The sequence below is a fragment of the Colius striatus genome, chromosome 16, assembly GCF_028858725.1.
Source record: "Colius striatus isolate bColStr4 chromosome 16, bColStr4.1.hap1, whole genome shotgun sequence".
Lineage (NCBI taxonomy): Eukaryota > Metazoa > Chordata > Aves > Coliiformes > Coliidae > Colius > Colius striatus.
In genome coordinates, this window is record NC_084774.1 from 8,768,905 (window position 1) to 8,793,194 (window position 24,290).

At 60.8% G+C, this 24,290-nt stretch overlaps 1 protein-coding gene across 3 annotated transcripts; it reads left to right on the plus strand.

Annotated features, from left to right (window-relative positions):
• Positions 1–918: 918 nt before the first annotated feature.
• Positions 919–24,028, plus strand: LOC104561895 (tyrosine-protein phosphatase non-receptor type substrate 1-like). 3 transcript variants are annotated; one of them, XM_062009215.1, is made up of 9 exons: positions 919–1,168; positions 12,624–12,749; positions 19,086–19,436; positions 19,633–19,947; positions 20,042–20,392; positions 20,620–20,721; positions 21,154–21,175; positions 21,575–21,614; positions 22,522–24,028. In XM_062009215.1, exons 2-9 carry the CDS (start codon positions 12,677–12,679, stop codon positions 22,774–22,776), a joined length of 1,509 nt encoding a protein of 502 aa, XP_061865199.1. In that variant the 5' UTR covers positions 919–1,168; positions 12,624–12,676; the 3' UTR covers positions 22,777–24,028. The 3 variants fall into 3 exon arrangements, with proteins under 3 accessions (XP_061865199.1, XP_061865201.1, XP_061865200.1); XM_062009217.1 differs by lacking the exon at positions 919–1,168 and adding an exon at positions 12,175–12,246; XM_062009216.1 differs by lacking the exon at positions 919–1,168 and adding an exon at positions 12,326–12,380.
• Positions 24,029–24,290: the final 262 nt, after the last annotated feature.

Sequence of the window (24,290 nt, forward strand, 5' to 3'; positions counted from 1 at the left end):
ACCAAGCTCCCGCTGAACCCACATCTGAGGGGCAGCTCTGGGAACAGCCCTCAGTGCCACTCTGCTGCAGCTCCTGTCCAGGCCCTGCCCTCATCTGCCTTTCCCTGCCCTCCCCAAGGGGCTGGTGTTTGGGAACGGGGCTCATGATGCTGTTTAAGTCAGAGCAGCTGGTATCAGCCTGCCTTTCCTCTCCTCCATACAGGTCTCCTGCACCAGCCCCAGCCAGTCCACGCACATCTGTGCTTCGCAGCCATCCCCTGCTCCGTGCACAGCCGCTCTGTTCCCACCTCCTGCTCTGTTCCCACCTCCGAGGGGAACAGGCTGGTGGCTGAGGACAGATCGTGGCTCTCAGAGATCCCCTTTCTGGGCATGGGCTGAGAGCCAAACGCTTTTCAGGCAGAGGAAGCCGCTGCTTCTGCTGCCGCTGCCCGTGGGGCCGGGGACGCTGCTGCAGTTGCCGGTTTCCAACTTTATCTGCCTTTTACCGTGAAATCAAAAAAGAGAAGTGAAACAAGATAGGGGGATGGGTCATCCAGGAGCGGTGGGATGGGTTTGGGTCATTTCTCTCTCAGGCACAGCTCCGGGGGGCACTCAGCACCCAATGGGCATGGAGATAGGAGGAGTTTGCCAGGGTCCAGCACGGTGCCCCTCACACCATCCCCGGCGTGGCCGCTGCGCGCACCAGCCCCAGCAGCAGCGAGGGGCCGTGGCAGCGGGGTGAAGCCTCGGGCAGTGCCGGGGCCGAGCCGGGCTGTGGCTCATTTCGCGGCCGCGGCTGTGCCTGGGCAGGACACGGGGCTGCGGGGTTGCCCAACCTCCGCGCGGGGAGGAAACTCACGTCAGGATGGAGAGCAGCACTATGTAAATATGTGGGCGAGACTGAAACCAGGAGAGACCTCACCGAGAAGGGGAAACGAAATTCGAGGGGATTTAAGGCTTTTGAAGCACTGGGCTGGCTTGTGACAGGGGGGAAATCCAGGTTGACACAAGCATGTGCAGAGCAGTGAGCACACCGGGCACCACGGAGGGCTCTGCACCTCGCCAAGGGCCCAGGTCTGCAGCTTACTGCCCAGGAGAGGGATTTGGGAGTTATTATAGGAAAATCCTTTAAGCCACCAGCCCGGGGTGTGCTGGCAGTGAAAGCACAAACAAGCGTCCGAGACACAAGGTAGGAGCGTGGGGGAAGCTCGGGGGGCTGCAGCTGCCGTGGGGGCAATGCCCTGCCCGGGGGGCAATGCCTTGCTCGGGGGGCAATGCCCTGCTCGGGGAGGCGAACGCACCTGAGGCACAAACCTGGCTCGGAGGGCAATGCCTGTCTGAGAGGACAATCTCTCTGTCCGACGGCAGTGCCTTGCTCGGGGGGCAATGCCTTGCTTGAGGGGCGATTCCCAGCTTGGAGGGGCAGCTCAGGGTTATGCTGGGGTGGGGATTTGCTGCTCGTGGTGTCCTGGTCCCGCCGGGTCAGCCGCGGGGTGCTGGTGCCCGTGGCAGGAGCTGCAGTGGCTGGGGCGGGTGTGGGGCTGTGCTGGGGCTGGGCTTTTCCTTTGTGTGCCAGGACCTCGTGGGATGGCAACGCCGAGCAAAAGAGCCGGGGAAAGGCTGTGCTGGGGCGGGGGGTGAGTGTGTGGGGGGGTCTGTGTGGACCCTCACCCGGGGCGGAGGCAGAAAGCAGGAGCTGGGGAAGGGCCGGGGGATACTCAGGGGCTGCCCCCGCATCTGCTCCCCTCCCGGCCCGGGGGCTGGGAAACAGCTCCTGGGGGTGCAGAGGTGAGGGGTCTGTCAGGACCTTCCGGGCAGCGGTGTGTGCCGCGCCGTGCCGTGCCGTGCCGTGCCGTGCCGTGCCGTGCCGTGCCGTGCCGTGCCGTGCCAGGGAGCCGACGTGGGAGGCACGGACTGTGCCAAAGGCCAACGGGGAGCAGGAGCCTCCGATGGAAACCGTGGAATAACAGAGAGCAATTAGTGCGGGGCCGTGACTGCCGGCGGGGGCGGTCCCCGACAGCCGGGGGAGGGGGGGCGAGGCTTTAATGACCGCCGGGAGAGCTCCTGCTCTCAGCTCCGGCACAGGCTGGCTGAAATGTGGAATGTGGGCATTCCCCGGTGTCCCGGGGGACAGGAGAGGGCTGGCAGTGCTCGAAGAGGAGCGGGACAAAGCTGAGCCTGTGCTGAAGCCAGGGCTGAGCAAGAACAAAAGGAGAGAGACGGGGATAAGCGCCTCCTGCGCTGCCCTGAGATGCTCCATCTCTGCGGAGAGAAGCAGACACCCCCCTGCTCTGCTGGCACTGCCTCTCACAGGGCTGGCTGCCCATGGGCCATCGTGTCTCCCAGCACCAGCATCGCTCCAGCACGTCCCCTCCAGCAGCTGATGGGCAGCAGTTGCAGCCAGGGCCCTGGTTGGTGGCTGCCTCTAGCCAAGACGCCCTCGTGCTCCAGCTCTGGCCCCATCCCTGTGCTCATCCCTCTCCTTGTGAGACTCTGGTGGCCATGAGCCCATTCCAAGGGACAGGCTGGTCCCTTTGTACACCAGCATTAGCCAAACAGCCAGGGTCCAAGAGCATCAGATGCCACAGGGATCCCATAGGGCCCCCACAATGCCACAGGCAACTGGTGATGCCATGAGGACCAGGTGATGCCACGGGAATCAGGTGATGCCATGAGGATCCCGTGATGCCATGAGGATCCTGTTATGCCACGGGGACCAGGTGATGCCACAGGAATCAGGTGATGCCATGAGGATCCTGTGATGCCATGAGGATCCTGTTATGCCACGGGGACCAGGTGATGCCGCAGGAATCAGGTGATGCCATGAGGATCCTGTGATGCCATGGGGACCAGATGATGCCGCGGGAATGCTGTGCCAGGACACTAACAGGGAGCAGCATGAGGATCTGAGGTGCTTTGAGGAGTTTGGAAAGGGCAAAAGGGTTTCAGACACTTTAATTGTCCCCCAAAAACATCACATGGGTATCACCTGTGCCCACTGGCTGCCCCAGGTTGTGCTCCTGCTGGGAGAGGGAACTGGAGGGAGATACCCTGGGGTGCTGCACAGCTGATCCCTGCTCCCACCAGTTCCAAAGCCACCAGCTCACCCCTTGGCAGCTCCCTGTGTCTCAGGCCTTGGAAAGCACAGGAAAGACCGAGGAAAACGGTGATGTGCTCTACACTGTGCCCAATTCATTTCACATCTGACTTATTGAATCTTATTTCCCAGTTTCATGGTTAGTGTGGATTTTCATTAAGGGGGATAAACAGGTCTGGGATTTGGGGTTGTCATAGGAACTGCTTTGGTGCTGCATCCTCCCTGCCAGCCAGGTCCTTCCCCCCAGGTTCCTGATGCCAGCACAGCAGAGACATTTCCAGGCCCTAAGCACAGAGCCCCAGTGAAAACCACATCACAGGGCAACTGTCCCACGGCACTGGGGTGTCCTGCAGGACCCCAGAGGTGTGTGGGGTTCCTAGGTTCCAGGCTGTGCCCATACTGCAGCCTGGTCCTGCAACCACAGGGCACAGAACCAGGACCCCTGGCTGCAGTCCAGGGCTTTAAGCTGAGGTGAAGGTGCTTGGAGGATGCTGCTTGTCCTCCTGGATCCCCTGGTGTTTAATAGGAGGTTGTGCTGTTGCAGCTTTGCTACTGGGAACCTCCCTGTCCCACCTGGAATCATTTTAATCAGATTCTGGGAGCTTGAGGGTGCCTGAGGGAGATCAGGGCTTGTACTCTGGCCATCCCCCATCTCTTCTGTGGCAGGCAGGAGGGGCAGGCAGTGAAAATGAAAGTGCCAGACACGTTTCAAAGGAAATCCTTTGAGCCCAGCACTCCTTTGGCCCGTGCAGCCCTTCACTGCAGGATGTCGTGGAGGCCAAGGCTCTGGCAATGATTGAAGAGGGATTTCCAGGGCCATGGGATGAACAGGAACGTCCAGTGCTGAAGGAAAACTCACTCTGTGCCTTCAGGGTTTGACGGGACATCGCTCAGGGACAATCGCATGGGGAGGACGGATCCAGCTGCGGTGCTTGGTCCTGCCAGCGCCTGAGGAGGGGTCCCAGGGTGGACAGGAGGGAAAGTCTGGGGCTCTTCACCTTGGATCAACTGTTGGTGGCACATTGGAGTGGTCCTGGTCCCCCCCAGCACCCACCTGTGCACAATGCCCTGAGTGAGCTGCTCTGGTGGGTTTTGTCTGGGGATGCTGGGGACGGGAAAACCCTTTGGGGAGAGCAGGGTCCCTGCCTCTGCCAGCACGGGCAGGATGCTGCGGGGTCCTCGGGGCTCCCCACTGCTGCTGGGGCTCCCCACCGCTGCTGGGGCTCCCCACCCCTCCTGGCACCGAGCTGCCGTAGCGCTTGGCCGTGCTTGGCGGCATCCCCGGCGCTGGCAGCATCCCGAGCCCGGCACAAGTGTCCCTCTGAGGACAAGCACAGGGAAAGGAGAGAAACGTTTCTCGAGGCAGAAGGGGGGAGCCGTGCAGCCGCCTGGAGCTCTCCGCGGGCTCCTGTCGGCGCCGGCCGTGCCCAGCGCTGCTGCCAGCACGGACGGGCTGTGCCGGCGCGGCGCTGCCAGTCCGGTTGGCACCTCGGCCCCGCACCGTGCCTCTCAGCAGGATGTGGCCCCCGCAGAGCGTTGTCCGGGGGCTCGGTGGCCGCAGCCGGGCTCGCTGAGCGCCGCGCTCCCGACAGAACCGCTCCTGCCGCACGCTCCAGGGCTTCACGTTACAGTGGTTATCGGTTACCACGGCAACGAGTAAAAATAACGTATCCCCGAGCCCAGCAAATTCTCCGTAAGCAGCTCCGGTCTCCTGGAGCCGAGGGGGGCTCCGGGCGGGCGGCCCCGGCCCCTCCCCGCTGCCCGGCTCAGCGCCTGGGCTGGGACTCACGCGAGGACTAATTAGCGGCGTTAACTGCTTACGCCTCGGGATGATGAGTTCGTTTGGCTAATCCTCGGGGCGAGGCAGGGCTGGCAGCGGCTAATTGGGTGGATTTCATTAGCGCCGGCGGTCAGGAGCCGCCGTGGAAGGGCTGCAGCATCCCTCGCGCCCGGTGCCGGTGCTTTGCCCTGGGGCTGCGGGTTCCCCCTCACAGCCCAGACCCAGCTTGGGGCTGGCAGCTGCTGGGGGCTGTGGATGGCTCAGACCCTGCCGGGCCAGAGGCCTCATTCATCCCTACACCCCGTCCACACACACACACACACGGAGCAGGTTTCCCACACCCCTCCAGCTGCCATCAGGTTGTGCCCATGCACACCTCGGCTCAGACATCCCTGGTCACTGCTGCTGCCAGATAATCCCACGTAATATTTTCCAGGCCTGTTAGACATCACACAGACCCTTTAAATCCCCGTTGCCCTTCCATGGCTCCTGCAGGCTGAGCTCTGGGGCAGGATGGCTCTGATTTGCAGCTCCTTATCGGGGCCAGGCCAGACCCTTGGGAGCGCTGCAGGCACCAGGAACACCGGGGATCTTGCAGAGCTGGAATTAATCCTCGTGCTCTTTGTTGTCCTTCAGCTTCAAAGGAGAAAAAAAAACCCCAAACAAACGACAAAACAATACAGAAGGATTTGCCCTGAGCTCCCAGCAGCAGGACCAGCATGGCCCTGGCCCCGTGAAGCTGGGAGTGCTGGGTCAGGCAGTGTGGATGTGCCTGGTCTCAGAAGAGCCCTGAGCTGTGGCACACAGCCCCTGACAGTCACCACAGGGCATCCCTGTGTCAGGGCTGGGGATGGTGCTGCTGAAGAGGTGTTGGAGGGTGCATCTCCCCCACATCTCAGCCACTGTGCAATTGCCATTTCTGCTGTGATGCACCAGATCTGGCACTTTGACAAAAAACCTCAAGTAACCCTGCTGCCAGCCATTATATCTCAGCATCCTCATTAATAACCCCTGGTAAAGGCTGCTGTGGGGCTGCCCTGGGTCTCCCTGGAGCTGTGAGTGCCTGAGCAGCCAAAGTCCAGCCACACAAACCCGCTGCCAAGTCTGAGCTTCAAAGTCCCACGACGACCGTGGTGCCTTCAGCCAGAGCTCTGACGAGCAGGAAGCGATGGGCTGAGATGGCTCAACATGCTCAGTCCCACCACGTTAGCAGTTTTATTTCCATCTGCAGCTGCCACAGGCCTGTCTCAGGCAGCTCAGCCTGCAGTGGCTCCAGCAGCCCAGCCTGGGAGCGTGAGGCGCATTATCTGCCACGGCAGCCCTGGGTGTGCTTTCATGATCACAATTTGCAATCAACAAAGAACTTTGAGAGGATGCAGAGGAGAGAAAAAAAAGGCAGAAAAAAACCTCTGAGATGATAGTATCAGTCCTCCCTCAGCCAGACTCCTCACCCCAACCACAGTCCCAGCAGTACTGCCAAGGGGAGACCAAGGTCTTCTCTAGCATCGCTGCGTAAGCTCAGAGGCACCCACAGTCCTCATGTGCATCCCCACAGCCTGTCCACCCACCACAGCACCCCAGGAGCCCTCAGTCTCCAGGCTGCCCCACACAGTCCTCATCCAGCCCTGGGCACAGGCACAGCACTGGCAGCCCCCAGGCTAAGAGCAGGGGCAGCTGGGGCACAGTGGGCTGCATCTGACATGGGGAACCACCAGCAGCGCTGGTAGGGATCTGGCCCCATGGGGAGAGCCCCAGCTGCAGGGACTGGAGAGGGTGAAGTCATTTTGTCTGGTGTCAGCATGCCAAAGCCCCCCATTAGCCCCCAGTACCTATATTTAGGTGTGGGATGGGAGGAGCTGCCTGTGCAGTGTGGTGACGTTGGTACCAGCACCAACAGCACATCCCCACAGGCAGAGCTCCCCTCGCAGTGGGGATGGAGGCCCCCTGACTGGCTGGAGCTCCCTATCTGCCCCTGCTCTCTCCTCCCTGCCATCTTTTCCTCCACAGCATCACTGCTTCTGGGGCTGAGCATCCCTTCCATGTCACCAAGGCTGCCTGTGGCTCTGGGGTGAGCCCCAAGGCTGTGCCCGTGGTGGAGATCCCCACAGTGCCCACCATTTGCAGTTGCTGGCACAAGAGGTGAAGGACTCAGGCCAGCCTGTGTCCCCCCCGATGAGCTGCTCTAGGTGGGAGCTGCCTCATGCCCTGATCCATCCCTGTGCTGTACATGTGCTGCCGAGGCTGGAGGCTGCAGTGTGGGACAGCTCAGGCTTTGCTCACCCACAGCCACTGAGCAAATCCTCCCCCAGAGCAAAGGGCAGGATGCTGCCTGGGGACAAAGGCCATGGCAGCGACACTGGTCCTGCCGGGTCCGTCCCTCTGAGCCACCCCCACAGCCAGGACTGTCAGCAGTTCTACCCTAAACCCCTGTCCCTCTGGGCCACTTCCAGGCCAGGCACAGGATATAAACAACCTTTCCTGCTCTGACACAGTCAGAGGAATTCCCCCCCATTGGAGGCTGCATTAAGGAAGCCCAGAGGAGTTCCCTGGGTCATGGTGCTGCCGCTGGGCAGGCGCAGCCTGGGAGCGTCTGAGCTGTGCTGGGAGCCTGTCCCTGCTGCAGCCCTTGTGCTTCTCTGTTTGCTCAGAGGATGGGGTGGATGGTCTGATGCAGGTCAGGCTCTGCCATGGTGCCTGAACACCATGAGGGCACTTGGAGCATCGCTCTACCCCAGCAAAGGGCAGTGTGGGGCTGGCAGTGTGGGGCTGCCAGTGCCTGCATCCCTCCTCATCCTCCTGAAAGTCATTGCATGGACTTGGAGGGGATGAGCTCATCCCTGCAGAGCACTCAAGGGCCACTAAAATTAAGTGGGCTGCAAACAGGAACCTGTGTCCCCAAGGAGGTCTGTCTGCTGTGGGCAGAGGTGGCCCCCTCAGTAGATCCCTGTGCCAGGGAGCAAGTGGCTGATGCTCCAGGAGAGGAGGCTGCCCAGGGAGGTGGGGAGAGTCCCCATCCCTGGAGATACTGAAAAGATGCACAGCTGGGGTGCTGAGGGCCATGGGTTAGTGGTGGGATTGGCAGGGTGAAGGCAACAGCTGGACTCCAGGATCTTAAAGGTCTTTCTAACCAAACTGATCCTGTGATCCCCTCCCTGCTCACCTCCAGCACCATATGAACCCCTGGCACCTGAGAGCTCAGACAAGAACCTGAGATGTCCTCTCCCTCCCTCTGCCAATCTCAGCCTTAATAAAACAGCTGCAGCTCATTCTGCCCCCCAGGGCCTCTCCTACATAAGAGGGTGGCTCTGAGCCCCCCATTCCAGCTGCAAGGTCTCTGTGCTGGTGGGTGCTGCAGCAGGAGCATGTGGTGAGCAGGCAGGTAGGATACATACCCTTCTTTCTTAAATTGGTGCTTGCAGGGTTGGGTGCTCATGCTGTGGGTGCCCTCCTGGGGCTGTGGGATGGCTCAGCCACCCCTGTGAGCTGCTCTGGGCAAACAGGCTGCAGGTCACTTCTTTCCATCCTCCTGTTAACATATTGCTTGTTATTAGTTAACATCAGACCAACTAATTTAAGCTCCTTCTGTACTGGATGTCTTGGATTAAATTGGCATGGTACCTAATGAAGCTGAAGCTCCATTTGTTGTGCTGGAAGCCCTAAATATCAGCAGTGTAATTGGTGCTGCCCACTTTAGAACACAGACATGTGTGTGGTTTTTCTCCCAGCTAAAAGCCCTGTGAGGGTGCTGACTCGGAAGCCTGAGTGGGGGTGGGAAGAGGCAGGAGGGTTGTAGGATGTGTTCACCTGGCTCATAGACTGGAGGGGTCTTTGGCTTTGGAGCTGGAGGACAGATGGAAGGAGTGTGCCCAGCCCTGTGTGTGAGCTGCTCTCCAGCTGCAGGGAGGTTGTGCTGGGTTGTGTGGGCTGGGGCTGGGCTCGATGCTCTGATGTGGTTGCACACCTTGGTTTGTTGTGGTGAGCTGTGAAAGCAGCAGCTCTCGAGGTGCTGGGCCTGGGTTAGGCTGTGTTTGGGGCTGAGCCTGGGCCAGGATACAGCCAGGCAGCTCTGAGCTTCCCTAGGGCAGGGAGTTCCTGCAGCCCTGGGTGTCTCAGTTGGGGGGTGAGATGTGTTTTTGGGGTTATTGTGGAGGGCTCCCATGGGTGGCAGCTGCTCCCTGGGGTTTGGGTGCCACTCTGCACCCATGGCCCCAAACCAGCACTGCTGGGTGCTGCTTTTAGGGTGTTTTCCAGACTGATATCGAAGGTACTGGTGTTTTTCCTCTATTTATCTCCCAGCTTTCCCTGCTGATTTGGGTTTTGAGGCTGAACTGAGGCCATAAGCTGTGTCCTGGTGTGACCTGGCTGATCAGGTAGGGTGTAGGTAGCTCTCCCACTGCACTGTGTCATCCTGCTCCAGGGCTGGGGAAGAGAGATCCCAGGGAGGAGAGAGGAAGCCCTGGGCAGGGGAAGAACCACAGTCACCCCCATCATTAGCAAGCCCTGGATCATTAATGGGCCCAGGTTTGACACCACAGGGCAGGAACTGAAACTAGCTGTGACTCCTTCAGCAGAGCAACTCCTGGCTGTGCTGGGGCTGGCAGGGGATGGGACAGGCAGCTGATCAGTGGATGAAAGAGCAGTCTGGGTAGAACCAGTGCTGCAGGATTTTCAGCTGGTATTTCCCTGGTGAGGCTGTAATTGTCCTTCTTGGGTGCTGCTGGGCTCTTTGTGGGCACTTCCCAGGGATGGGATGGGATGCTGCTGCCCTGGCTGGGGGTCCCTGTGTGGGGAAGGATTCCCACCTCTCCCTGGGAGGAAGCTCCTCTGGTGCCTGGTCCTGCTGCCCATGCAGAGCTGCCAGCTGGAAATGGGGAAGTGCAGAAGCATGTTTGGGCCCCTGGTCCCTGCAGTGACTGCTCTGGCTGGCTCCTTCCCCCAGCCAGCTTCCCTCCAGCACCCAAACCCGTGGGGGTGGCTGAGCCCAGCCAGAGCACGTGCCTTCCCCGAAAGGGTGCTGGCAGCCTGAGGCGAGTTCCTCCCTGCCTCAAAGCTGTGAGAAATCCATCTATTCTTGAAAAGCTCTTCTGGTCCCCCACACCAGCTGTTGTGTGGCTCCTGGGGAAGGGGAGAACCAGGCTCCTGGGAGAGCAGTGGCTTTGAGCTGCAGCACGGGTTTGGGTGCAGCCTGGCTGCCCGCTGGCAGCACGGGGAGCCTGGCACTGCTGCCCCCTCTGCCAAGCAGCACCACAGCCTCCTGCTCACTGTGGGTGTCTGGTGCAGCTCTAACGGTGGGCTCTCTCTTGGGCATGGGAAGGAGGGGAGAGCTGCTCTCCCCTGGGTCATCACCAGGCAGTGGGGCAGGGGCTGGATCCTCCCAACCCGCCGTGTTCGAGCGGGTGCCGAGAGGAAAGGGCCGTGGGCAGGAGGGGAGGGGAGGCAGCTGAGCCTGCCCATATGCTTCCTAATGGGGAGCAATAGCAGCTCTTCCCAGGAAGCTCACGCTGCACCATCTGCTCTGCCTCGGTACCTTCTCTCAAGGAGCTTTTTTAAGCTCCAACTTTCCTTCCCGAGCGCTCTGCGGCGGCTGCTGCGTGTTCGGGCTGTGTCTGCTCTGCAGTCGCCTCCAAACAGGTTGTCTGAGCCTTCAGTGCAGAGCAGGAGAACAGCCCAGGCAGGCTGGAGGCTGCCAGGCCTCCAGGAACTCTGCTGCCAGTTAAAAATAACCACCAAAGTGTCTATGCAGGGCTGTGGTGTGTCCCCAGCACCTTCCCTCTTGCTGGGCACCCGCTTGCCCCAAGGCTGCTGGGCTGGAGCTGGCCAGGATCTGCTGCCTGCTGCAGCGTAGCTGTGAGGCTTCCACAATCCACTGCTGATCCCACATCCCATCCCTGCCCTAAGAGGCTATTTCCACACCATGCTGCATGTGCAAAAGGCCAAAGGCTAAACCCCAGGGCTCCTCTGGGTCCCTGCTGCTGGCTCATGCCCTCGCCAGCTGTGTGAAGGGGAAATCAAAGCAGCTGCTGCACGGGGAGCAGCTCTGGCCACAGAGTGTGTCAGAGCAGGAGCAGCTCTGGCTGCAGGACTCAGGGCAGGCTCCAGCTGCCCCAGGGGTCCCCCAGGGAGGTGCAGATGCCTGAGGAGGTCGGTGCAGGCTCCCAGCAGCAAAGGGAGCTAAATTAAGGCTGGATGGAACACATGGGTGTAGCTGGGGCCGGGGAGGGGGGTGGGACTGAGGCTGGGCACAGGCTGATGGTGCCAAGTCACTTCAGAGATCTTTGTTGCTTGTTTGTGTGAAGCTCTAAATAAAGCTGACAGCCCCAGAGGCTGCCTGGGGAGGCAGGAGGGAGCCTGTCCCTTGGCACAGCCTTGCATGAGCTGGTCCCTGTGCTCAGTGTGGCCTGGGAGGGTGGTTGGGTGTGCTCTGTGCTGCTGGGGATGCTGTAGCAGCGGTGAGGGGTGCTGGGGGCTGGAGCTCTGTGTTCTCATCCCTGGGTGGGATGAAGGGGAAAGCAGAGTGGTTTGGGGACCTGCTGGAGCTTCTGCTGGGATTTGCTAGTGTCATGACTGGCTGCAGGTGACTGTGCCCATACAAGGCACCAGAGGAACAAGCTGCTCCCTGTCCTGGCCTTGCTGAAGTGCCCACAGGTAGTGGGAAAAGCTGCAGCAGACAAGGGAAGAATCTGTCCTTGTGCCTTCCTGGGAAGGCCTTTGTGGCAGGGCAGTGCAGGGATGTGCATCCCATGGATGCTCACGTGCAGACCCACTCCCTCAGCCTCATCTTGTGCTGCAAGTGCCTGGTCCTCAGGCTCTTCTCTCTCCCTGCTGAAGGGACATCCCCTTGATGTCCCCAGGGTGTGCCTACAGCACCCATCACCCAGAGGGATGCAGGTAGCTCCTCTCCCTCCTTATCTCCCTCCAGCTGCCTGTGCTGCACCAGAGATCCCTCCTTGCTTCGACCATTGTGGGCTGAGCTGGCCCGACCATGGGGCACGTCCAAAATGCTGCTTGTGCTTCTGCCTGGGACTGTCCCAGCTCAGCCACTGGCCCTGCGTGGTCCCTTGGCTGGCACAGAGAATCTCACAGGGCTGGGTGGCCCCTGGCACACCGGTTCCAGTGCAGGTGCTGGGCTGTGCGTTGTGGCAGTGCTGGCCCTGGTGCAGGAAGCCTGTGGTGAGCGGGGAGGTGTGGGGGGATGCCCTGGGCCAGTCCTGTGGCCACTGAGCCATCCTTCCTCACCCCCAGACCCTGTACCCTGCCCTCCCCGAGGGACACGGGCACCAATCCGGAGGTTTCCCCCCAGCCCACCGTGCGCGGAGCAACTTTACCGAGGGTTGGACGGTGCTGGCTTCGCCCCCTCCGCCGGGGAAGGAGGCGGCGGGAGGGAGATTCGGTGCGTGTATGGGGGGGGGAACCCCGAGCAGAGGCCGGCCCCATCCCGCCCCGGTGCCAAGGCAACGGCGGGGGGGGCGGGCGGGCAGGCGCGGCTCGGCTCGGCTCGGCTCCGCTCCCCGGGGCCCCGGTCGGGTCAGTGCCCGGGGGGGCGGCGGGGCCGCGCGTGTGCAGGGAGCGTGTGCGTGTGTGTGCGTGTGCATGTGTGTGTGCTCCCCGCCCGCAGCCGGGGGGGGAGGCGGGAGCCCAGCCCTCCTTCCTCATTTTGGGGCTGAGCACAGCGATTTCCTTCTCCAGCTGCAATTCTGCTTTTTCTCTCTGGTTTTTTTTTTCCCCTTCCCTCCTCGCTTATTCTGTCGTGTTTCTTGTCCCCGCCAGCCCACGCCGGGCTCGGAGGCCCCTCGCTTCTCCCATCCCAGAAGGAGCCGAGGATGCGGCCGCTCCGCCGCGGCCGTGCGTGGCCGCTGAGCTGCCTGCTGCTGCTGTCCCTGCGCGGCTGCCCAGGTAAGCCATGGCTGCGAGCCGCGCCGCGCTCTGCCGCCTTCCCGCCGTCCTTTTCCTTTCAGCTTGAGGCTTCTGTAGCTTGCCACGATCGTTTTCCCTTCCCCTTTCCCCTCCCCGCCGTGCTCCCACCTCCCTCCCGGCCGCGCCGCGCTGCCGGCTCCGCGTTCGCTTTGACCTTTGGAGCCGGTGACCGAGCTGCGGTGACCGAGGCGGAGCGGCCCGGGGGCAGGGAACGGGTTAATCGCGCGGGGCCCTCGGTCGCCAGCTCCTCCAGAAGCAAACTTCGAGGCAAACGTTCCCCTTTTCAGGCAGAGGAGTGAATTGGGCAGGGACGGGAAGGGGCACGTCCGTTGTTTCCACCCCTTTGCTGGCAGAGCTGTGAGCTGTGTAAGTCTCGGCGAGCTCCCCTCAGAGGCTGCCCGGAGGTGGGGAGGATGATGGTGTGGATGAAGGCAGCCTGGCAGGAGGCTCTGGTGAGGGCTGTGCGTGCCTTCTCTGCTGGGAACTTGTTTTTCTTGTTACCCCTCTCTTTGCCCCCGGTGGGGTGCAGTTCCTGCTGCTCTACACAACTGTTGAGCACCACGGTGGTGGAACTGCACCGTCCCCTCGGGCACCTTCCACCCCTCCGTCCTGCTGCCAGCACAGGCCCTGGGTCACCGTGGGCTCCTGCTGTTGCCCCCAGCTTGCCCCAGCCCTCCCTGGGGCTCTTGGCTCCACCAATGCCACGTAACAGCCTGGAGCTGCGGCGTGAGAAGCGTGTGCTGTTCCCTGGCTGTTTCCCTTCCCTCAAGAGCAGTGGGAAGTTTCTTGCCCCACCAGGAACGAAGCCCTGTGGTGGCTGCTGCTTTCAAGGACGTCTCCTTTCTAGGATGTTTTGTTTCAGTGCTCTTCACCTCGGGTGCCATCGCTGTGGAATCGCTCTCCTTCCTTTCCCAGCGCTGCCTGTGAGAAAGGGGCTTTTTGTGCAGACCTCCCAGGGCAATAGCAACGTGCCTTCAGGACTGTCTTGCTGCTGAGCTTTGTTTGCCTGGTCTGTCCAAATCTTGCACCTTCCAGCCAGACCCCACTGCCAGCAGCCCCTCCCAGGCTCCCCCCCGGGTGAAGCATCGTCCTGCGTGGGAAAAGCCGCCCTGCTCCAGGCCCGTTGGGACTATTTACCATCGCAGCTTTACTTGGGCAGAGAGTTGAGCACAAACTTGAGCAGAAAGCAAATGCTTTTCAGCACAACACTCCTTGCTTTGAGTTGCTTGATCACAACTGAGAAGTGTTGGCCCCAAGCTGCAAACTCCTGGTTGCTGGAAGCCAAGGCGGCTTTGGCGGCGAGCGCAGCTTCTCCCTGAACCGCTGCAGCTTCCTGCCACCAAAGAATGGCTCCAGCAAAGCTCCTGAGTTTAATTGAACGTGGCCTTGGAGCAAGAACCCCATATTTTTTTTCCCCCCAAGCCAGCCATAGGAAAAGAACCATCCTGTGGTGGTGGTTGGTGTCCCTGATTTGAGGCGCACGTGGCTCGGTTCCGTACGGTGGGGAGCCTGTGGTGGACCCTTCTGGGCCGTGGCTCTGTCGAAGCCTGAACTGCAGAGGAGCTGCTGGAGCTTCTGCAGCAGCAAAGGGGAAATGGGAAGGTCCTGCAGGAGACCTTCCTGTAGGGCAAAGAGGAGCGAGATGCCAGGAAGCCCAATGGCAAAGGCCCGTTGCAACATCATCGTCGCTGCACAGAACCCGGTCGGAGGGTTCCGGCTGCGCTTCCCAGAGCCGCCTCTGAAGAGGAAATCTCTTTGGTTGTGGGGCTCTGGCTTTTTCATGCTGAATTTCAGCTGATGCTGTAGGAGGGAAGCTGTGTCTGATCCGAGGCTTCCTCTGTCACGTCTGTAAAACACGGCCTTGGCTGTAACAGCCGCTGAGCCTCTGGGATCCGCGCGGCCCTCGACAGCTCTCTCGGTGTCTCCATCTGAACTGTGGATTCCAGGCCCCTTTTTTTAGGCAGCACCTGTTGGTTTCCCCCCCAGCTGCAGGTGAAATTCCAGCAGGTTTATTTTGGGGCTTCCCTCACCCATCAGCCTGTTCCTTCAGCCAGTGAGCGTGGGGCTGTGGATGCCGGTGACCAGCTGCACGTTGCTGCTGGGACACCCAGCCCTGCCCTGGCAGCCCCTGAGCTCCTCACCCGGCTCCTTCACAGGGGAAAATGGGCTATTTTTATCAGGAAGCATCCAAGCAGCCTCTCCCGAATTAAACCCTGGCCTCATGCAATCTGTTCAGCATCAAACACTCCGAAAGGTGGAATACAGGGGAAAAAAATGTGTCACCGAGACGGAAAACTTGGAGCCCAGCAGGAGGGATGGGGATTGTTTTGCTCTCAGCTTAAATGGGATGAGAGGAGAGAGGCTCTGCCAGAGCAGGCGCAGCACGACGCCTGTGCTTGTGCCACTTCTCTGGGCTGGGAGTGCTCAGGGTCCCCTCTGTGAGGGAACTGTCAGGTGATGATTTTCAGGGCTCTAAAACCCTTTTGCTAATGGTGGAGTGTAGGATGGACCAGGTGACAGGGTCAGAGCACCTCAGCTGCCCTTGGTCTTGTTGGAGGGAAGGATTCTGCTCCGTCTCTTGGTGACTCGAAACCAGAGTCTACGCAAGCAGTCTCCTGAGGTGAGGCTGTGAAGGTGCACGTGGGAAGTGGGTTTGCACTGAACCAGTGCTTGTGGTGAGGAATCATCATGTGTCCTGTGTGTTTGCAGCATGAAAACCCACCAGATCCCACTCCTGGTGCCTGAGAGCGTGCAGGGCTCACACCGTGCTGGCAAATACCTGCTGGCAAGGGGCTCATCTGGGCTCCTGGCCTCAGGCCCAGCACCTCGAGAGGGGAAGGAGCAGAAGGGATCTTCTGGTGGGTGCAAGGAGAAGCTGCCTTCAGGGGAAGAGAGGAAAGGAGCTTCAGTGGATGCTTTGCATTTTCTAACTTGCATATTCTGGGGTTTTCTATCAACTTCCCCTTTGTGTGTTCCCATGGTGGGGGGTGGGGGCATTGCTCTGTGGGGCTGCTGGAGTCTGATGGAGTTTTGGAGGTTGCAGCGGGTGCAGCAGGCTCTGGCTGGTGGCTGTTGGGTGCAGGGGAGGCAGGTGGAGAAGCTGGGTGCTCTGAAGGGGCTGGTGCTCCTGAGCTGGGTGAGCAGCGTGGCATTAACAGAGCACATCATGGCTGAAGCTCGTGTTTAACTCTCCTGCCAACCCTGAGCAGGGTGCTCTGTGGAGCTCTGAGCAGAGCTGCATGGGGAAGTCTCGCAAGTAGTGTGGTGGCTCAGAGCAGAACACAGGGAAATACCCCAAAGCCACATTTAATCCTATGTGAGGGGTTACCTAGAGCCCGAGAGACTCGGAGCTGCAGCTGAAGCCTCTGGGCAGGCGGCAGAGCAAAGCCCTTTGTTTGCTCTCTCTGCTCTCTGGGCTGCTCTGGGAGCAGCAGCACTGCCAGAGGAGCCCAGCACGCTGCAGCAGCGTCTCAGGAGCTCGTCACTGGGTCACAGCCTGTGCCCTTCCTGCAGATCCCCGGGCTGAGGGAGCAGGCTGGGAGCTCGCACGCCGCTGCCTGGTGAGAAGCTGATGTGGGCTCTGCGGTGTGACCATCCACAGCCCTGCTGCCTGCAGAGGGAAACACACAAATCCCTGTGAGCTTGGGAAGGCAGGAGCCTGGTGCTGTGATGGCAGAGAGCTACAGCTCTGGTGAACTGCCCTGTGCTTCTGCAGATGTCACTCAGAGACCTCACGGCCACAGCCAGGAGACATGTGATGGGGTTGAGCAACGCTTGTGCCGCTCACCCTGACCACCCTACCCTGCTGGGGTCAGCTCTGGCACCCCACAGCAGGTGCTTCTCTCGGCTCCATCCCCCCAGCACGACGTGTGCCTTGCAGGGAGATGGACAGATGGAGAGAGGGAGGATGAGGAGGAAGCGCTGGGCTCGGCTGTGCGGGGCTGTGCTGGCCCCATGGAGCAGGTCAGGCTGGTTCCTCTCAGCACAGGGAACCCTTGAGGGGATGTGGTGGGAGGCTGTTTTGGCCCAGGGTTGCAGAGAGGAGCAGAGAGGGATGTGTTCATCATGAGACACAGAGCCCCTGTGGCAAGGAGGGCTCGTGGCTCCCTCTGTGGAGGGAGCAATTAGCAACAGGGCCACCCTGGATGTGCAAAGGGGCTGGTGTGGTGGGTGGCTGGGGGGTGCTGGGCCCTGTGCCCACAGCAGCCTCATCCCTGATCTGTCACGTCCCTGTGTGGGGACTCAGCAAGAGGTGAACGATGCTTTTGGGCTTCCTCTAGGCATTTCTCAACGGCTCCTTGTGCAAGGTCCAGGGGCAGCAGCGATGGAGGAGCTCAGGGCTTGCTGCAGCAGCCATGTGTGCCCTTTGTCACTGCCATGAACATGTCTGGGCTGCTGCTGCTGCTCAGACACAAGACTGAGGCTCAGCCCCGACGATGCACTTGGCTGTGACACAAACCAGGCTTCTGTCCTTCCACCCTCATCTTATGGGATAAACTGGTTTTGGTGTGGGGTGCTGCTGCTGTGTTAGTCCTGATGTGGCTTCCAAGGAGAAGCTGGAGAGCTGACTCCAACTAGCCAGAGGGCTAGTCCACACTGCAGGGCGTCATGCCCAGTGTTTAAACTGGGAGGGTTGATGGGAAGGGGAATCAGTGCTTGGCACGGGTCAGCAGGTGGGGAGCAACTGCATTGGGCAGCACTTGCTTGCTTTCTTAGGTTTAGTTTCTCTCAATTACTGCTATTGTGTTTTATTATTCTTACTGTTATTACATTGAATTTAGTTGTTATGCTTGTGCTTATCCTAACCCCCGAGTCTCAGTCTCCTCTTCTGATTCCTCTCACCACCCTGGGGAGGATGAGTGGCTGTGTGGGGCTGTGTTGCCCACTTGTCTTGAACCACAACCCCGTGCCAGTGGTTCTGTGTGCCACTTGCCAACCTTGGCCTCTCAGTGGCCAACTGTGCCTGGGCATTTAAGTGGTTTTCCTATCTCTCTCCCCCAGTGCTTAAAAATGCTCCTTTATGCAGTGACCTGTACTGCAATCACTCTCAGTTCAGTCTCAGTAGCAAGGTGTTGGCAAGGTGAGCGTGGCCAGGTAACCCCTCAGAGCTCTGCAGGCCATGGGCTGCCTCGTGCTGCTGCTGCAGTGGGGTTTGGGGAGTGGGGAGCAGCAGCAGAGCTGGTTCCTGTGGGGTTCCTGGTGCATGCCAGTGAGCTCAGCCCCTGCCTCAGCCAGCACTGGCTGTGGGTCACTCGAGGTGGTGGTGTTGTCCCCTCACAGGGACAGCAGAGCTGCTGTGCTTTTCCTGGAGATCTTGGGGGTCTCTCCTCACATGACCCTGCATAGAATCACAGAATCATTTGGGTTGGAAAAGCCCTTGAAGCTCCTGGAGTGCACCCCCTGCCCTCACCCTGCTCAGCCCAGCACTGACCCACAGCCCTCAGCACCTCAGCTCCATGGCTTTGGGATCCCTCCAGGGCTGGGCACTCCCCCAGCTCCCTGGGCAGCCTGGCACAGGGGCTGACACCCCTCTCAGGGAAACAGTTCTGCCCCAGCTCCAATCTCAGCCTCCCCTGGGGCAACTTGAGCCCCTTTCCTTTTGTCCTGTCACTTATTACTTGAAGAAGAGACCAACCCATAGAACCCCCTGTCAGGGAGTGTCAGAGAGTGCTCCTGTCTCCCCTCAGCCTCCTGTGTGTGGGAGGGTGTGTTGGCTCCTGTGGGTACACAGGCAGGGTTGCTTGGCTCCGTGGCTGGCTGTTTGTGCTGGGTTGGTAGCCAGGCTGTGGAGATGCTGGCAAGGGGATGATGCTGTTGGTGCTGAGCAGGAGTGGCGTCTGCCTGACGGGCACCAGCTTGGGCTCGTGGCCATGCCCTGCTGGGATGGAGCAGGGATTTGATTTGGTGCAGAAATGGGACAGATTCCACGCAGGAAATGTCACACTGCATCTGTGTCTGCAGGGACAGGCTGCTTTTTGGAGTGCCTTGTACTTTGTGCCCTTGTTTCCTCGTGGCTGACAGAGCTGAGCAGCCCCAGGGGCAGCACGGCACAGGCAGCTGGGGTGTGCTCCGTGTTTTAGCTGCACAGAGCACAACGTGCACACATCCAGCAAAGCTCTGGCCAGCTCTGCTGCTGAGACATGTGGGCACAGGTTTGTGACTACAGTCTCTGCCCTGCACTCCCTGCTGCTGGGAAAGCCTTGGTGCCCATGGTTGCTGCAACGGGAGCTCAGCCTGTCCTGTGGCCAGTGAGGGTTGAGGGGAGCCTGCCTGGGTGTGCAGGGCCAGGTGAGACTCTGTCTGTTCTTTCCCCAGGTGTGGGTGCCCAGGCAGATCAGGACTTCCAGCTGCAGCAGCCCCAGGACAAGGTGTCAGTGGCAGCAGGGGAGATGCTCACTCTGACCTGCACCTTGTATGGAGACAGTTTCCTTGGCCCTGTGAAGTGGCTGAAGGGCTGGGGCAGTGGGAACGAGACCATCTATGGGCCAGGGGGCTCCTTCCCCCGTGTGACGAGGACAGTGGACAAGTCCAACACAGACTTCAGCATCCGCATCAGGGACGTTCACCCCGGGGATTCAGGCACCTATTACTGTGTGAAGTTCAGGAGATCAGTGGGAGGTGAAGAGCTGTTTCGGCATGGAAAGGGCACAGAGGTGTCTGTGACTGGTGAGTGGGGGTCCCAGAGCAGCCCCTGGCCCGTCCCAGCCCGGTTGGGCTCGGCTTGGGGCGTGTGAGGCTGGGGCCAGGGCGGGCTCCTGTGAGCCATCCCCGGGCACATCTGTGGGAGAGCCGGGTCCCTGCAGCCCCGGGGCTGGGCAGGGGGGCAGAGCCCGCTGTGATGGCCCCGCGCTTCCCCCCGCAGCCAAACCCTCCCCCCCGGTTGTGTCCGGGCCCAGCCGCAGAGCGTCGCCGAGGCAGTCGGTGCCTTTCACCTGCACCAGCGGCGGGTTCTTCCCCTCGAGCATCAGCGTGAAATGGGCCAAGAACGGGACCTCGATCTCGGCTCAGCAGCCCAACGTCACCGCTGGGCAGAAGAAATCCTCGTACAGCATGTCCAGCAGCGTGAGGATGGAGCTGCAGGAGGACGACGTGCGCTCGTGGCTGTCCTGTGAGGTGCAGCACCCCACGCTGGGGGCCCCGCTGACGGGGACGTACCCGCTGCGCGACGCCCTGCGAGGTGAGGGCTGCCGGGGGCTGCCGGGGGGGCTGGGGCAGGGCCCGGGGCGGCGGAGCCGGGGCCGCCGGGCACCAGCGGCTGCTTCTCTTGCCAGTTTCCCCCGGCGTCCTCCTGGACGGCGACTGGCGCGGCCCCGTCGAGCTGAACAGGACGGTGAACTTCACGTGCCGCGCGAAGGACTTTTACCCGGGAGACGTGGCCATCAGCTGGCTGGAGAACGGGGTGGAGATCAAGGTGGAGAACAGCTCCCGGGCGCTGCCGACCCCTCGGGGCTTGTTTGAGCAGAGCAGCGTGCTGGAGGTGAAAGCCACGGAGGAGAAGAACGGCTCTGCCTTCACCTGCCGGGTGGTGCACGATGCCCAGGACCCCGTCAGCAAGAGCTTTGCCCTGCGGGTCTCTGCCCCAAGCAAGGAGGGGCTGAGCGACTGGCCCCTGGCAGACAGCGGTGCGTGAGAGCTGCTGGCGTGGGCTCCGGGCTGGGCAGGCTGGAAGAGGTCACCCCTGAGAAAGCTCAAAGTCCCTCCAGGATGTGCTTTGAGGATGCAAAAGTCTCCGTGGTTGGGGGTGTGGGGAGTGTGACGCTGTTGGGCATCACCTGGCTGGGAGGCTGCGGGGACTCTGGTGGTACCAGCGTTCTCAAGCCCCTGCTGACCTTTTTCATTCCTGTTCCAGGCAATTTGCTTGCCATCTATATCGTGGTGGGAGTGGTCTGCACTGTGCTGGTTCTGCTGGTGGCTGCAATCCTGTACCTCATCCGGGCGAAGCAGAGCAAGGGTAGGGAAGCCAAGTGCAGGGCAAGGAACCAGCTGCCCCCCACCTTCTTCTCTCAAGCCTCAGCGTGTGGATGCTGAATTCACAGCCGTGCTGCTGCAGCTCCTGCCCAAAGGGGAGGATGGAGCAGAGCTTACTGGATTGTTTGCAGGCTGCCAGGAAAGCTCTGCTGCCACTGTGTGCCTGGAGCAGTGTCAAATATACTTGTTGTTCCTTGTACCTGAAAAGTACCTCCTGCACCTTATGCCCTCTGCCAGGAACTGTCCTGCAGCAGATGGAGTGAAATGCCACAAGATGCGGGCACTTGCCTCTGGGAAAAGATGACTGACTGCACTTGCAACAGTCTCTGCCTGTGGGCTCGTGGGTCTGGGCAAGTTGGGAGGGGGGATGATGGTGTTTTCCTATTTCTTTCCTAAACTCTTTCTCTTCTGGCAGGTAAAAGCTCACCATCTGCTAGGTAAGTGCTGGTCTCCTGTAGTCACTCACCCACAGGCACACCAAGCTGGACATCTCCAGCCTGAAAGCAGGGTCCCTTGGGATTGGGAGGGAGGTGGATCCCCAAAAGCTCGTTGTGAAAGGGAAGACAGGAGCATAGGCTCTGGGCCTTCCACAGAGGTCCTGTCCTGTCCCTGTGGTGCCCGAACACTTGGCTTTTGGTGGGGCTGAAGAAGCGGGTGAGAGATGGGTCACTAGCCTGCAGTGGTGGAGCTAGACCCTCCTCTCAGAGGGGAGGCCTCATCCTGCTCAGGCTGCTGCAAGGACCTTGTTTGGCACCTGAACTCCCTAGCTGCTCCATCATGAGGGAAAGGACAAGCGAGCACTAAGCTGATCTGACATGCTTTGTTCCCCCTTTCAGGTTGCACGAGCCAGAGAAGAGCAGCGAGGTCACTATGCAGGTGTGTGGCTCAGCCCCAGGACCTGGGGAGGGAGAGGGGAGGCAGGAGTTGGAGGATGGTGGTTCCCCTGTGAGACATCTCAGTGTCTCCATGCTGTGGCTGGAGAGGGAAGAGAGGCTGCCCTAGGGATGGAGTAACCGCTTCCCAGCGTCTCTTCTGCCTTCACCCTCTCTCCTCCTCCTAGGATAGTCTGGGTTTGTGCTGCCTGCAGAGCCAGCTGTGTGATAGCCAGCCAGGCTATTTGTGGAGTTGTTTTGCATTTGGTGACGCAGTTACGAGCAAAGTCGTGATCAGCAGCAATCTGTGTGTCCCACTCAGCCTCTGGCAGCTCCTGTGTGGGCATTGCTGGCCTCTGCCCATCACCCCTACCAGGCCAGGGGCACAGGGTGGCTGTAGTAGTGGCTCTTGAACCACCGAATCAGTTGGATTGGAAAAGCCCTTGCAGCTCCTGGAGTGCACCCCCTGCCCTCACCCTGCCCAGCCCAGCACTGACTCTCAGCACCTCAGCCCCACGGCTTTGGGACCCCTCCAGGGCTGGGCACTCCCCCAGCTCCCTGGGCAGCCTGGCACAGGGGCTGACACCCCTCTCAGGGAAACAGTTCTGCCTCAGCTCCAGCCTCAACCTCCCCTGGGGCAACTTGAGCTCCTTTCCTCTCATCCTGTCATTCATGAGTGGAGAGTAATGGTGGTGGGCTCTGAAGCCTGGCAGTGGCGGCTGGTGGTTTGAAGCTGCAGCATGGGGTGAGGGATGGCTGTGGGCTCACCCCAGCTGGCTGTGGGCATTGCTGTGTACAGGCAGAGCCCGAGCTGAGTCTGGCTGCAGCAGGGTTGACTTCAGTGTGTGTTTGTGTGAGGCTTTGGCTGTGTGCACGAAGGGCAGAGGAGGAACTCTCGGTGTCTCCTGCAGGAATCCGACCCCAACAACCTGACCTACGCTGACCTGAACTTCGAAAGGGAGAGAAAATCCATCCGGCGGCTGGTGGAGCTGAGCCAACAGTCGGAGTACGCCTGTATCCAGCCCAAGCCCACCCCTGCCGCCGACGACAACCTCACCTACGCTGACCTGGACATGGTGCACCTCAGCAAGGCCCCGCCGCGCCCGGCCCCGCGCCCCGAGGAGCCCGGCTCCGAGTACGCCAGCGTCCAGATCGCCAGGAAGTGAGCGGGGAGCCAGGCAGCCCCTTCCCCAGGGCCTCACGGGGAGCCAGGCAGCCCCTTCCCCAGGGCCTCACGGGGAGCCAGGCAGCCCCCTCCTCCCGGGGACGGTTCATCTCTTGGAAGCGCTGAGGGACGTGAAGACGTGCTGCGACGGCCACGCTGTGGGAGGCACACGGAGCCCGTGGCACTGTGGGGGTCGGCTCTCGGCTGCACACGCCTGAGTTTTTGGGGGCATTGGGTCCCAGGGCTGCTGGCTCCATCCCTTTGGATTCCACCCCCCAACACACAGCCATGGGGGTTGCTCGGCCTCGCTGGGCTGGGTTTGTGAGTGGATGAAGCTCCTGAGCAAGTGGCTCCTTGGGAAGCTGCAGCGGGGCTGAGGGGACAGGGACGGTGCCTCCACGCTGGCTCCTGGGGGGATGCCAGTGTCTGGTGGGGCTTCCTCTGGCTGCCCTGACCCCGCAGGGACCAGCCACAGCCCCCACGCTGCCTTTTGGGGCTCTGCTGCCAACGCCTGGAAGACAAACTGGCTTTAAAGGAAGGACCGAAGCGTCCATCTCTCTCTTCCCAAGTGTCCCTTCTGCAGGCCCTCGCACTGAGGCCCATGGAGCGGCACCCCCTGCTCCAGGCTTTCCCCCACCCTCCTGCCCAGGGAGGCTCCAGGCTCCCCAGCACCAACCATCATCATCCTCATCTGCACAGCCTTGCCCGGCCCCACCAGCGCTGCCCCAGGTTGTACAGAGCGTGCAGGGGCTCGTGTGGGGGCCCCCCCAGCCTTGCTCCCCCCCAGGAGCTCCCCACAGGTACCCTGTAACATGTTTTGACTGTTTGACATGTAACTGTTAATTTTTAGAGCTCAGCCCCCGGTGTTTCACGTTGTCTGTGGGTGTTCTCTGCTGTGTACGTAACACTAGAGTAAGATGTGCAAGAATAAGACCGAGGCCTCAGCCCAGACCCCAAAACCCTCCAGCTCTGCCAGGGGGGCTGGGCAAGCTGCCCCCAGCCCAGCCCTGGGGACAAGTGTCTTCCATCTGCCCTTTCCCTGGGCCAGCACCCTGCCTTGGCTCCCCAGCAGCTGGGTGGGCTGGCAGCAGTGTGCACACGGGGGGCTGTTCCCGTGCCCGGGGCGGGCTGGAGGGGGCTGCTGATGCTTTGGGAATCGTGTGGCTGCTTGTACAGGTGCTCTTCTTCCTTTTTTCTTTGCTTTCCCCTTTTTGCTTGCAAGATATTTTTATAATAAAAGTGGAAAGTCCTGTGCTGCTGCTGCACATCCCCTGTGCCCCTGCTCAGGGCTGGCACTGTGGCAGGCAGCGAGGTTGTGGGGCTCGTCCTGCACAGCCCTGGGCTGTGGGGTGGAAGGAAGAGGAGGACGAGCAGCTCCAGGAGCTTTAGGCTGGGCTGGGGGCTGTGGTGCTGGTCTCCTTGGGTTGCATGAGGGCAAGCACAGCCTGGGCTCTCTCCACTCTCGCTGTCTCCTCCCAAACTGGCCAGCTCTCCCCACCCAGCCCTGCTGCGCCT